The sequence below is a fragment of the Apaloderma vittatum genome, unplaced genomic scaffold, assembly GCF_000703405.1.
Source record: "Apaloderma vittatum isolate BGI_N311 unplaced genomic scaffold, ASM70340v1 scaffold29527, whole genome shotgun sequence".
Classification (NCBI taxonomy): domain Eukaryota; kingdom Metazoa; phylum Chordata; class Aves; order Trogoniformes; family Trogonidae; genus Apaloderma; species Apaloderma vittatum.
The window spans coordinates 1-14,373 of record NW_009728304.1 but is presented as its reverse complement, the minus strand read 5'-3'; the positions used below and the strand labels follow the sequence as shown (position 1 = coordinate 14,373).

At 41.9% G+C, this 14,373-nt stretch overlaps 2 protein-coding genes across 2 annotated transcripts; one reads left to right on the top strand and one right to left on the bottom strand.

Moving 5' to 3' along the window:
• Positions 1-94: 94 nt before the first annotated feature.
• Positions 95-3,891, top strand: FAM86A (family with sequence similarity 86, member A; the record flags this gene model as incomplete). Its single annotated transcript, XM_009874039.1, has 7 exons — positions 95-157; positions 491-571; positions 794-895; positions 1,080-1,213; positions 1,908-2,218; positions 3,357-3,506; positions 3,791-3,891. Coding segments are annotated over 7 exons (942 nt in total), but the record flags the coding sequence as incomplete, so codon positions are not given.
• Positions 3,892-6,123: 2,232 nt separating this feature from the next.
• Positions 6,124-13,449, bottom strand: LOC104268026 (chitobiosyldiphosphodolichol beta-mannosyltransferase-like; the record flags this gene model as incomplete). The annotated part of the gene is given in 12 exon segments (XM_009874037.1): positions 6,124-6,300; positions 6,636-6,711; positions 7,427-7,541; positions 8,441-8,551; positions 9,053-9,112; positions 9,700-9,738; positions 10,512-10,633; positions 10,781-10,891; positions 11,958-12,047; positions 12,653-12,801; positions 13,301-13,411; positions 13,414-13,449. Coding segments are annotated over 12 exon segments (1,155 nt in total), but the record flags the coding sequence as incomplete, so codon positions are not given.
• Positions 13,450-14,373: the final 924 nt, after the last annotated feature.

Sequence of the window (14,373 nt, the reverse complement as noted above, 5' to 3'; positions counted from 1 at the left end):
GCTTCCCCTGGCCGGTAGTGCGGGGAGCGGGTGGCCGCGGTAGGGCCCGCCGGGGGCGCGGCAGAGCCCCAGCCTGTCTTTCCTCCGCTTTTAGGAACTTGAGGAGAAACTCCGGGCTCAGCCAGATTCCTCCTTGCTCGTGGATATCCTGCACAAGGTAAGGTGGTGTGTCACCAAAACAATGTCTGGTTTTTGCTACAAATTACAAAGATGAGCCACCTGGTCTCACGGTTTCTTGTCGGTCCCGGCCGAAAAGCACGTTTCCTTCCCTTCTTACTACTGAGCTGCTCTGAGCGTCAAAATTAAGACTCCTGTCAACTAAGGGGCCAGGCACAAATCACCAAATTTCACCTTCCAGGTCATCATCACCTCTTTTAGCTACAGAATCACGCCACGTGTCACGACGCGAGCGGCTCCCTGGCCCCGTAGCGCCTTCCATAAAATCTTCCCTAGGCACTTGGTTTCAGTTGATGTTCCTTTGTTGTTTTAGACAGTTCTTCACCCTCTGTGCACAAAATATCCCCCTTCCACCAAGTACAGAAGATGCTTTCTCACCGAACTCATCAAAAAGGTAGCGCTGGCTTTCTATGTTGTCAAAATTTTTGGTTTTTTTCTCCCTTGAAAATATGCCAGTTTTCCATTCTGAGCCGAGCTGAAGTCTTTTATTAAAAAAAAGCAGCATTCGGTGTAAAATATCGTGGCCAACAATGTATTAAAATTGGACATAATGTGTGTATGCGGTCAGTTTTGTGATGATTTGATATCCGAAAGCGCCCTGCTCTCTTTTGCATAGCATGAATCCATGGGAACCGAGCCCCTGGATGAGCTGTACGACACCCTGGCAGATGTTCTAAACGAGGAAGAGTCTACTCGTTCTTACAAAAACTACTTACTGGTAAGAACCTGCGCTGCATAAACGACCTGTAATCATCTGAACTGAGTAACAATTGGCTTTCAGAATAACCCCCCAGAAACCCGGTGTGCTTCCTACCTTTTCCTGGCTGTTAGTATTGGCGGTAAACTGTAAAATCCATTGTCTGTGCGGGTCCATTGCTCTTCTCCTTGCATGTGTCCTCCAGCCCACGGGAGAACACGTCACCCTTTCCGAGAGCAGGGCCATTGTCTCCGGAGGCACCACGGGGCTCGTCACCTGGGACGCTGCTCTTCACCTCGCAGAGTGGGCGATGGAGAACTCGGCGGTTTTCGGCAACAGGTAACGACAGCAGCACAGAGGCAAAGGTATTTTCATTCCTATTGTGAGCTACACAATCAGAATGTAGTAACACGCAGTATTTACCACCCAAAGTAACTGAACTGACCACACCCTTTTGCTACTGGAGGATTCCTGCTCTTGTCTGTTCTGCAACACTGGAACTATAATCCAGGGGAGCGCTTTGTAGCTCTTTTTAGATAGATTTTAAGAACAAAACCATCACACCAAGCAGTCTGGCCTGCTTGGTAAATGGGGCTGTTAAATTTCACCTACGGTGCTGTCCAGCCAGTCGCTTTTAACTCCTGCACTTCGCCACAGGCTGGAATTCTCACCTCATTTTAGGTCACCGATGCAGAGGCGTGCACATCAAATTTCCTAGCCTAGGCTTTGTTTATAAGCAGTCGAGAGGAACAAGCGCTTCTAAGGAACAATTCAGCTGAAGTGACTTAAAGTATCGGCCTCACAAGGACAGGAACTGTGTACACTGTATTCAAGTAATTAATTTTTACGCTTACAATTCTATCTTCAGCATTTACCTATTATTTCAGACAAAGATTATATCCTAGGTGGTTTACTCAAAAATCATTGAAATGCTCTGTAGCTGATTTTCCCTTTAGATATACTTAGAATGTTTTGATTTCCTAACTCAATTTAAAATCCTAGTAAGTACTTGTTTTACTCCATTACCCATCAGGACCATCTTGGAACTAGGGAGCGGGATTGGTTTCACCGGAATTGCAATCTGTAAAACCTGCAGCCCCAGGACATATATATTTAGTGACTGCCACCCTGGGGTTCTCACACAGCTCACAGAAAACATCCGCTTGAACGGCTTCATCATGGAGCCTGAAACCACTCCTCGTATCCAAGTGGAGCCCCAAGGCCAGGAGGCGGAAGCAACGAATTCCCCAAACCCAAACCTAATTGTCACAGAGCTCGACTGGGGCTCAGTTACAGAAAAACAACTGCTGGATCTTCAGCCCATTGATGTCATCGTTGCAGCAGGTACTTCGCACCGCGGGCTGGCCCGCAGGGATCAGCAGGTTAGAGAGAGAGATGTGAAGGTGTCTGTGTGCGGGGCTCACTCAACCCTACTCTGGTTACGTGGGAAAGATTTCACACACCCCGGCTTTTTCAGATATCCAGCAGTTGCGTATGTAATGCCAAAAAGCAAATTATTTTTCCTTTCTGAGATTTTTATAAAATCCAGGAACAGGTAAATCTGTTACTCTTAAAAGCCTCATCAACAATAACGGGCAATCTTGGCATTCTCTCGAGGGATAATGTATTTAAAAAAGAACCCACAAATCTTTTGTGGAGTATAAATCTGCAGGGAGTTTATAATTAAGATCTCATCATGGGAAATCAGGCAATACTAAAATTTCTTAGCTGTAGCTACAGGGTTTTGCTCAATTCAGGGCTTTGCAAAGCAAAAATTACCTAAGAATCCAGATGAAAAAACCCACCTAAATATACTGCAGCTCAGAAGTGAAGGTGATTTGTATTTCATCTTACTATTCCCTTCCTACACTGCATCAAGAGTAACCTGTGGGTCTGTGGTCCCCGCACTCGCCTCGATGCTGTTGTGTAACCAACTACCTCAGTATTTGTCCTGAAGGCAAGACCAACCCATTTCAGAATCACTGTCCTAATTAGTAAAGCTGACAATTTGTATCCCTTAACAATCAGGCTTGTGTTTCATCGCTGTTTCTCACTCAGGATGAAAAGAGCTGCCGTTCAAATCCAGCATTTTGCAATCAGCCTCTAAAACACAGATTCTGACTGATGCAGTTTTACTCGCTAAGGTCGGCCCTAACAGTCTCAACGCTCGGTGTTTTTGCCATCTCCCTTAAGAAGGGCTGAAATACCAATATCTGATAATCCATTTCCAAAAAGGAGCAACATTTTTTTTTTAATTTTTTTTTTTTTTAGTGATTTTGTACTGATATTAAAGATGAGGGCAACCTGACATAGCACATAAAATAGAGGCATTTTCTTAGATCTCTTCTTGGAAATTTTTAAGCCCCAAGTACAAAAAACATGTTCTCCTGCAAGGTGAATATTTTATGTTTTCCATTTGCAGTTTTTATTCTGCTTTTTCCTCACTTCTCAATAAATGCTGAAAGTTCTCTTCGTTGCACAGATGTGGTGTATGATCCAGAAATCATTTTAGCCCTGACCGGTATCCTACAAAAACTCTCCGCTTCCAGAACTGATGGGAAACCTCCCGAGGTCTACGTTGCTTCCACCATTCGGAATCCAGACACACATCGCCTGTTCCAGGCTGAGCTCGGTAGGTGCCTTTTTCAAGAAGCGTAGCGATAGTCTTGGCCTCTTTCCCATTACTTAATCCCTAGTAGAACAGGAGCATTTTTTGGTGATGGATGTTGTCCAATAGCCAGATTCTTATCCTGGAGCTGGATTTAAGGTACGGATTTAAAAATACACGCTCCTAAAGCAAGGTACAGGCAGCCACTTAATGGCACACTAAAGATCTCTAATTACGGAACTCGACCTGCAACTTTTGCCCTTCATTTTATTAAGCAGCAATATGATTCCCTGTGTTTCTCTTTACAGATAAAGTTGGGATCGGATGGCAGGTTATTCCAGCCAACAGCAGGGGTATTTTTCTCCAAGATGAGCAGCCAAACGTAACTATTCTACAGCTATTTATATAGACTCACCAAATAGGACAGAATGAGAATTTTCAGACCAAGAGGAGCCATCTTGTCCTTGCAATGAAATTATCTTAAATTCTAGAAAAGTGTATGAGAGGCGCGGAGGATGCAACACATGGACTGCTGTCAAAGTGAGTTGTGGTTCTTCCTACAATTGTCAGCATGTATGCAGGCAAGCTGCTGCCCTTGGAAAGTATCCGTGAACCTCAAGCAATTAGGAAAAAAAAATTTAAAAAAATCCCTAAGTCATACTGCATTTTGATTCCGTAGAAGAGAACAGAATTGAACTCTCTTTTCTGGCTGTAAATCTGTAAATACTGGAGGCACATCAGTAGGATCACAGGCCATGTTACCTCACACTGACAAGAAAGCAAAATAATGTTTCATAGTAATAAATAGTTTTTTACATATTATTGGTCTACTCTGTATCTGTTATACTTGCCTGCATACCTGCAGCATGGGTCACCTTAAACATGAATAATGAACACTACCTGAGCGACTGTAGCTGACAGTGCTGCAGCGGGAGGAAACGGACTCTGCTGCAAACTGGGTGTGTCTTTACTCTGCAGCTATGACAGAAATCAGAACCTGATTTACATTTCTCTCGCATAAGGATTGTCACCTTTCGCAAGCAGCTGTTGGGAAGACATCCTCTCTGCCCAGAAAATAAAAAAATCATACTCTAGCAATGGTCTACATATCCTGCAAGGGGGAAGAGCTGAGCTCACCTTCTTTGAAACTTTCCCTAATCCATTTAATCATTTCCCCATTAGACAGTACGGATCCCGAAGGAGAAAATCAAATATGCTGCTCTTCCTCCTCTTTTGGCTTCTTTTCCCGTACCTTGCTTTAAAAGCGACTTAGGAGAAAATGAACAAATACTTCAGCCTCCTCCTTCAGTGGTGAGAAAAGTGCTATTGATAAACACATCCTAGCAGCCCCAACAGGAGCTCCTTTCTCTCTCCTTACACCAAGTTCTTCCAGTCACTCAAAAAGTTCTGAAGAGATGGCTCATTTTAGAGCTAAAAAATTTTACCACAAAGAGATGAAACTTCTCCAAAGCTTCCAGCACTACCCTTCCACCAGAGAAGTGCCCAGTTTACCTCCATCACACATCAGTGGCTAAAGGGGAATGGCCAAATCACTGGACAGATTTTCCTTGGAAACAGTAGGAAAAAAATAAATATTTATTTTTCTGCAAATAAATATTTATAGGGATTCATTGTTCAGTCAAGAACCCACTGAGATCATCTACCACTACTGAACTAGGAACTCTGAAGAGCAGTAACCACATGATAAAACCAAGCATATTTATTCCTGAAACGACTGACATCTATTTTATAATCAAAAAGTGATGAAAAAAGCGTTAGATCTGTGTATGAATACTGGCACTGACAATAATCTGATGAAGAGTACACCTGAGCAAACACTTGGAAAGTGAACTGCCCTTTTATTAAATTATACATGCTTTAATAACATGGTTTGGGTTTAGTTTTCCCTTTTCATCTATTCAGAAAGTGATAAATTTTATCTTCTTTCTCAAGGTAAATGGGCACATTCACTTTGGCGTACAAGGACACCACTCACCGAAAGGGCTCTTTTCCTCTTAAGTGTTCAACAGAGCTGTCACGTACCAGTGGCTCTGCTCTCACGTTCTTGCACACGCTGTAAAAAGGAAAACAGCTTTGAAACTAAATGGTTCTGTCTCAAGAACATCATGCAAGATGATATTCAGCACTTGTCTATGGAAGGCTAGCCAGGAGTAGTAACTGGCTGACAAAAAGCAAAACCCTGTTGTATCCAGTAAAACAGTTCAAATGAAAGGCATCTCCCATTTGCAAGAAAACACACCCCAGTTGTCCACTAAAGTGCTTAGTGTACAACAGGTGTAATGGGTAATAGTTCATAGACATATCTGAGTATCTTCACCAAAAAGTGACCTTTAAGCAGCACAGGGAACTGATTTTGCACATTTGCGTTCCTGAAGTAACTAAACCTCCCTCCTGCTTTGTAAAGATCCAGCCTGAGGAAGGAGAGGCAGTCCAGAAGGCAAGGCTCAAGCTCTTCAGCACAGGAACCACATCTTCCCTCAAGATTTACACTGTCAGCACGCAACAAACAGCTCCAAGTGTAAAGGAGAAGGTGCGTTCCAAGATGACGTAGTTAAAAACTGCAACTGCGGACAATAGACATTGTTTATTCACTATTTATCCAATCTGTCCAGCACCAAGAATTAGCTTTGTTTGAAACCCTTCTCCCCCACAGAAGAAAAAGTCATTCATTCTGCCCAAACAAAGGAAGAACAGTCTGGTCCCAGCTCTCATCCCAGCGCAGCTGCTTGGATGCACGAAGGTTTTTCCTGAAGTTGTGAAGTTTGCCTTCCAGTGCAGGAAATCCCAAGAAAAGCATCTGCAAGTTAAAAAGGAAAACCACAGAAAAATACCGTTATAATCCATTCTGGGCTCATTCTAGCCTCCTCAATGTCAACCTTCCATGACAGTGCTGCAGTAAGAGCACTCCTTGGTCTGGCCCTATAAATAGTGAACTATGACAGTGTTTAAAATGTTCTTTCCAGCTTCAGATTCATATTCCAGCAGAAGTGAGGCCCAACAGCGTTCACCAGGTATCTTGGGAGAATCCAAAATGCACAGATGATCAGCAGATATGGAAAGGCTGCTCACATGGCAGTACCTCTGTTTTTAGAGCTAGTGGGAGAGAAAAAGATCAGTTAAGGTTTTCTTTACCTTTAGCTGTTCTGCAAGTTCATCTGAGTCCCTGAAGATGAGACCATTTTCGTTGTGTTTCACAAGTTCACTTAAACTGCGAGCAAAAGCCATGGAAGAGAGCATGAGACAAAAAGCAGCGAAAGCGACACCAACAGTTAAAAAGTTGTACAGTGACATCATGATAGTGTATCTGTAACATCATGGTTCCTGACTGGCAGACACGAGCTTCGTAGCTGACAAAACAGAGTGAAGATTGTTTCTCCCTTCTCTGTCAGGCGATTTAAATCTACCACTGCAGTACAAAAGGGGCCTCACTCTGGCTTTGTGCCCCTCATCTGGACGTACATTAAAAACCAGAGCAATACTCCACTTTAAAATTAACCCACATGGAAAATCTGTCCATGATCCCGTTCATAAGATCTTCACAGGGAATTTATCTTGCTTTATAAAAGCTACTGTCTCCCCAAAAGACCATAAATTCTAAGGCTATGCCTCCACTCACCTCTTCACAGAAGAGAGGCATGTCTATGAAGAAGGAATCTTTTTTAAAATGAAGTATATGGAAACAAAAGAATTATAGGGTAGTTATTTTTTAAGGCAAATGGTTGCATTAAACGCTTCCACCTTCATAGAAACTAGTGTTAATTTTTTTAACTTAAAACAACCTTGATTTCTGACTTATCTTACTGAATTAAAAAAAAAGTTACTATGGCATAAGACCAGAATCTCATTTGACACACGCAGTAGCTTTGTACGAATACTGCTTTAGCCAATCCACTTAAACTACAACAGAATAAACGAGCTCTTACCACTGAAAATGTATTGCACACACCGGTAAACAACAGCCAAACATATCTACCACCTTCATGGGTAAATCCAAACCACTGGATGATTTATGGAGACACACCCCCAGGTCTGCTGCACCTGAAAAGCAAACAGAGCAGGCAAGAGGAAATGAATTCTCTGAAAGTAGTTCTTCTAGTCTTATTATAAACTTTTTTATTTATGAACAGTTTAAAGCACTCGAGGGGAAAAAAAAAAGCACAATATATTTTGTGGCGAAAATTAGTCAGGCTTCAGAAACACTCCAGGCGAATGCATAGTTAATTAAAGGGAATTTTAAAATTTCATCGATTTTAAACCAGTCTTTCTGCTTCTTCATCTGCTAAGAGTGGGTAACTGCACAGTAACTTCCATCACAACGCAGACAGGATGCGCTGCACGGCTCACTAGCGACCTCTTCCAGTTTAAGTGATTTCGAAAGCCAGCAAATGCAGTGTGTAATTTAAAAGTACCAAATGAACAGTGTTTTACAGCCGTGGAAACTGGCAGGCTCTAAGCCTGCAGAAGGCAGAGCAAGCTGAATGTATATTTTCCTACTTTCTCAAGCTCACTCACACTTTATGCTAACACAATGAACGTGCTGAGGGAATACTATTCCAAGTTAAATTAGAGTTTCAGCCACCTGTGGCTGCCTAGCCAAAAACTTTATGATTTCATTTACTGAAGTGACCCTGAAACTAAACTGGAACACGCACAGGCACATTGTATTTCAGCAGTTAGAAGAAACAAAGAATATAAAGAACAGGCTAAAATAGCAACACTATCCCTACTTTTTGGGATAACAGTGAAAATCTGAAGTTAGAGAAATTTAGCAATTTTGCCAGCACGAGTGAAAACCACGAATATACCATCACTAACCAGCAACTTCATTCGCTGACAACAATCTACCAGTTTCTGTAGAGAATCTGTGTCAGCTCTCTACAAGCGCGCTGAAGTTTGTTTCAAACCCTCTCAACTCTATTTCATAATCCAGTGTTTACCAAGCAGAAGAGGGTAATCCTCAGCTTCAAGCCACGGCGTACAGATCTGGATATGTTTAAAGCGCAGTTCATTTATCAGTCCATTGTAGTAGTCTTTTAGCGGTCCTTTACCTGTTTAAGACAGAAAAAATAGGTGGTTTTTTTTTAATCAAGATGACTGAAAACAGCGTGGTCTGTGGGTCTTACTGTAGAGCTGGCAAACTCCTGGTGTATCGGGTACGTCAAAAAGGACTCAACACACAAGTCCCCCAAAGACACGTAAAGGACTAAGACCCCTTGAAAGCAACATGAACCTAGCGTTCTTTCTTACTCAGTATTCTGAAGTCTGCCATCAAAATGGAATCACAGAGTCGTTTAGGTTGGAAAAGACCTTTAAGATCATCGAGTCCAACCGTTAACCCAGCACTGCCAGGCCCCCAGTGCCCCATGTCCCTGAGCAACACAGCTACACGGCTTTTTAAACCCTCCAGGGATGGTGACTTCACTCCTTCCCTGGGCAGCCTGTTCCAGCGCCTGACAACCCTTTCTGTGAAGTTTTCCTGAATGTCCCATCTTAAAAAAAAGCCTTCCGTATTATCAGTGAAAGAACTGTTCATGCAAACAAACTATTACCTGTTATCACACATACTAGAGGCGGAAGCTCGATTCCCTCATTGATAAACCGCTCATAATCTGGGGAAGATAAAAAGCTGCTCAGAGTCGGCAAATCTACGGATGCTTGGCTGAACAATGGGCACAAGATATTAATTGTTTGGCTTCCTATTTCAAGCAATTTCTTTAAACGTATACCTAGTAAAACAGCAGTAAATTTTGAAATGTTAAAGTTGACAAACTTCTACAGAAATAAACTATGGTCCGTTTAAAATGCACTACTCATAAAGCATTTGCTTGACTACACCGTATCAGCTGTTCCAACACATTAATTTAGGAACTGTAGCTGCAAAGCCTACAAAATAAGATGACACGCATTTCCTTCTTTCCTACTAGTAGATGCCTATGGTAAGAATACGTAATAGCTTAGAAAAAGAAAACTGCAATTTACAAGCTAGTTAGAAATTTAATTCTCCCTGACAACTACTCTTAATTGAATCCAGATGCTGTGCTTCTGTATTTCAGCTACTGCTTTTAAACAACTGCTAATTCCTCAAATGCACCTGCATCTTACCTGAATACAGAAACACTGCTCCTCAGTGAAACCTTTCCCAACCATCCACAACCACTCCCCTTCAGAGAGGTGAGATTAATTCCTTCACACCTACCTTTTAAAGCTCTTAGAAGAACTGAAAAGTCTTCATCCTCTGAAAGAGAAAGCTTTGTTAGGGACATTTGAATTCCCACATACTGTACTTAAATAGCAACAATCAAGACTCCCCTCGCCTTCACCCACACGCTGTAAGTGTGGACCATGCTTTCCCTATTAAAAATCTGCTCTTATTTTCATAAATAAAAGTCTGGAACCATATAAGGCCTTATTTGCTCCCCTTAGTGGCAACATGGCAGACAAAGAAGGAAAAACCCCCGCACATCCTCAAAGCTATCAAGTTAAAATTTTCCAGTTTCTAAAGCTATAGAATTAAGTATAGAAATTGCCCTGTTAATTCAAAGGTATAGACAATTCTGCCCATACTAGCAATGGATTTGCTTCCACTCTCCATTCCCTTCATATGGAGGAAAAAAAAAATGAGAAAATTGCATAATACATGTTATCAGAAATAAAGGAGTACGTATTTCAGTTTCTGAATCTATTTTATGCCAACACACAAGACAGAATGGAAGTTAAAAAAAGAAGTAGGAAATCTTTTTTATCGGTCCTGAAGCTGAGCCTGTAGACTGCAGCTCTATAATTAAACTACAGCATAAAATCATTCATTTTTTGCCACTAGAGGTATATCACGTACAACTCGCCTCCAAATTCCTCCAGCTAAATGAAAGGAAAACCTAACTTGGCCGCGGATGATGTGGGCACACCTCTACAGGATGTCAAGTGTGAGGAAGTACAAACAGCCCTACTTTTATCTTTTGTTTAACAGTGGTTTTAAATACCAAAAATAAAACTTATTCGTTCCCAAACCTGTCCAGCTTGTGCTGCTGATCAGAAGAGCGGGCCGATCTCTGGGTTTTATCACGTGTCCACGTTTTTCATCCCTTTCTGTAAAGGCAGATCTCTCCACATTTGAACTGACAGACTCTGTACTACGGGAACAGAATTTTCTGAGTATGGGCTACACGAACACAAAAAGAAATACTACACTTAACGCAAAAGTATTTCTAGTAACTAAGCACAGTAACTTTCTGTCATTCAATGCAGGACTGTAACCGGCGTGTTTCACTTACACATACCGCGGCTTAAAAGGCTCGTAGTCTGTGGCAAGTTTCATGTACAAATGATGTTGAAGTTCTAATGGCGTTTCCTTAAAATAAGAGGCTGGCTTGTCATACAGCGTTACTGCCCTGTCATGAAATAAATTTACAACTTTAATAAAAAGCAGATGCAACAAAACGTAATATTGAAATGTAAAATACCAATATAAGAAAAAACAGAAAGCTTTAATATGCCTTACAGGATATTAAAAGAAATAAACTGGAACTAACATGCAAAATGTTCATTTTGAATTTCAGACAGAGCTCCTATATTGTTTCGGTACGAAAAAGCATGTCACCTCCAACACGTATTAAAAACAGTGTTGAATGTAATATGGTGTAAAAGCAACACTTAGAGTAATTCAAACAGCTTTAACATAAATACACTTAGTGTTGAAATACACTCTACAAAACTATCTTGAGAAATGCTCAAAATTGTTTAACAGCTTTATAGTCTTTACTCAACTTGGTTATTACATCCTAGATGACCGTTCACTTCTGTATGTTCAAAAATATTGAACCTGAAAGGTTTTAAAATAAGAATCCTGAAATCACTTACAGTGAAGAAGTGACACGCTACAACAAAGTAATGCAGAAAGTAATTAAGTAAATCAATATAGCAAAATAATTTGTTTGATTTATAACTTTCTGTATTCCTGAAGGTTGCTGGAATAAACCACGGTGGACATATTCCCCCCACCTTTCTCTGTGGGTATTCAGGGGGTGTAACGCGACCGTAAAAACCGCAGACAATATTGTCCTGATTTTGAAACATATTTCTAAATTTTCCTGAGCAATTTTGATCTCAAAGCCTTCTGACTGCAAAAGGAAAATCATCAGGGCAGCCCAACTGTTAAGAACTACAGTGGTGTCAGCCTCATTCACGTTTTGTAGGCAGCCTGGTAGCAAGCTTGCAAAACACCTGGACTGCCACCTTCTAGTCAATGGGGTGTTAATTACAAAGGGTAATGAGGATTCTTGAATGCCCACACTCCATTAGCTCACTACAAAGCTGACCTAACACGCTTCATGACAATGGATGGGCTTAAGAAATTTGCTTTTGTAAGATTCCTCTTAATTCAGAATCATCAGGCATATGTTCTTCTGGTTTATGTCGCACACACACGAGCTAATTCGTTAGAGCTACGTGACTTACTTTATGTTCCAATTCACCCACAGGTCTTCTTTCATTGCATTAGTGACACACAAGTTATAGTCAGACAAACGCCCAAAAAGCTTTTCATACCTGAAAAAAAATAAAATCTTAGTTAAAAACCACAGGTGAGCAATCACACTAGCCAAACAGTAACTGCCCAGCAGTGCCCATGCAAATTAACAGCCAAACAAACCCAAAAGAAGCTCAACTGCCCCCTGTAACTGAAATTTAATTACCAAATAGAGACTGACTGGAGCAGTATCACTTTACGAGAAGGAATACAGCATGACTCCCTTACCCTCAGAAACCTAAGAACACCGTATTCAAAAGCCTTTATCTATGTGTTACCAGTTAGATGCAGCAAGAAACAGATGCTTAGAGATGAGCTGGAGTGTAAAACAGTGTTGGAGAATAAAAACCAGAAGTACATACAAAAACATTCTAAGAACGAGATCAATGTTTGCAGATGTTCATAAAAGCAACTTCCCTACTTCATCAGTCGCCTTCCTGCGCGTTTAACAAAGGCGTTTTACAGAACACGCTTTCTAAAATAGAAGCAGTTTAACACAGCAAAATCCAATAATGCTGCACGGCAACAGCCCTTCACTAATTCTACTCTCCCCACGGGTTTCCATCCTTCTGAATTCTGCAAAGACATGTCATTTATAAAGAGGAGAATAAACTGCTATACGAACCATTTTGCAATTTGTACTATTGGGTGATTTCTTCCATGACTCAGACTCATTATAGAATATCCATAGTTGTGCCAATCAATTATCAGTTTGCTTCTCCAGAAAAGACAAGCAACCCAGGCAACGGCTATACTAGGTAAGCCAGGAGGATTCTGTTTGATAAATAAAACAAATAAAAATAGCATAAGACCGACCAAGTGACAAAGGCTAAGCAATAGAAGGAGAAAATCAAATAACTGAAATTACATTGCTTTATAGGATCTTAACAAACAGAGACAATTTTGTGTGCACCAACTCCAGAACTGCCAGTTTCTCCTATGAAGACTGGTGGGCATGCCAAATTTTACTGTTGCATCAGGATCAAAATTCCCCTCCAATAAGCTCACAAACATTTCTTATTAGGATTTATTCTTTACTACTATCCCTGTCAATGAAGTTTGAAAGGACAACGATTGACAGGAAGAACAAATCTCAGTTGTTAACACAGAAATCAAAGTTTAGAGCCAAAAAAAAAGTTTGATATAAGTTTACACCATTGACTATGCCAGTTTTAGCTCTCAGATAATTAGAACAATGGCTGAGACTCGTACAAATGCCTTGTAATGCAGCACTATTTATTTTTATCAACATTAGTCCCAGCACAAAACATACCTGAAGAAGAATGTAAGATGGCTGGTCTATTCTCAGCATTGAGTACAGTAACTGTATTGCCTGCACGATGACTTTTACAACATACTGGAAAAGCTTCGGACCAACTGCAAAACAGCAGAAAACTTGGTAAGTACACTACAGCTCTCCAGCTATGCACATCTCGTACAGAACGAGCCGTCTCTGCAGAGAAAGGCTTAAAGGTTTCCCACCTGGATTGGGGCAATCCACAATCACAGGCTGTGTGATGAGTGAACTGAGAGCAGCCCTGAAGGGAAAGACTCGGGGGGTGCTGGTTGATGAGATGCTCAATATGAGCCAGCAACGTGTGCTCACAGCCCAAAAAGCCAACCATGTCCTGGGCCGCATCAAGAGCGGCGCGGCCAGACAGGTCAAGGGAGGGGATTCTGCCCCTCTGCTCTGGTGGGACCCCACCTGCAGTTCTGTGTCCAACTGTGAAGCCCCAGCACAAGAAGGATGTGGAGCTGCTGGAACGGGTCCAGAGGAGGCCATGAAGACGATCAGTGGCTGGAGCAACTCTCCTACAAGCTGGGAGAGCTGGGGCTGTTCACCCTGGAGAAGCGAAGGCTCCAGGACAACCTTATAGTGGCCTCTCAGTCCCTGAAGGGGCTGCAGGAGAGCTGGGGGGGCACTGCTTACAAGGGCACGTAGTGACAGGCTGAGGGGCAATGGTTTTAGGGCAGAGCAGGGCAGATTTAGGTATTAAGAAGAAATGATTTTCTGTGCAGGTGGCGAGGCGCTGGCACAGGTTGCCCAGGGGAGCAGTGGATGCTCATCCCGGGAAGTGCTCACGGCCAGGCTGGGGCTCGGAACAACCTGGGCTGGCAGGAGGTGTCCCTGCCCAGGGCAGGGCCTTGGGACCAGATGCTCTCTAAGGTTCCTTCCAACTCAAATCAATCTGTGATTCTATGAAATAACGTTACCCTTTAAAAAACGGAAACTTGGTTTTAGACAAATGACCTGCAATTCCTACAAACTCTTGTTCTATGTGTTCCCACAAGGCTAAAAAAAATAAATAAATTTAAGAACGTCCTCATTTCAGCCTGCACCCAAAC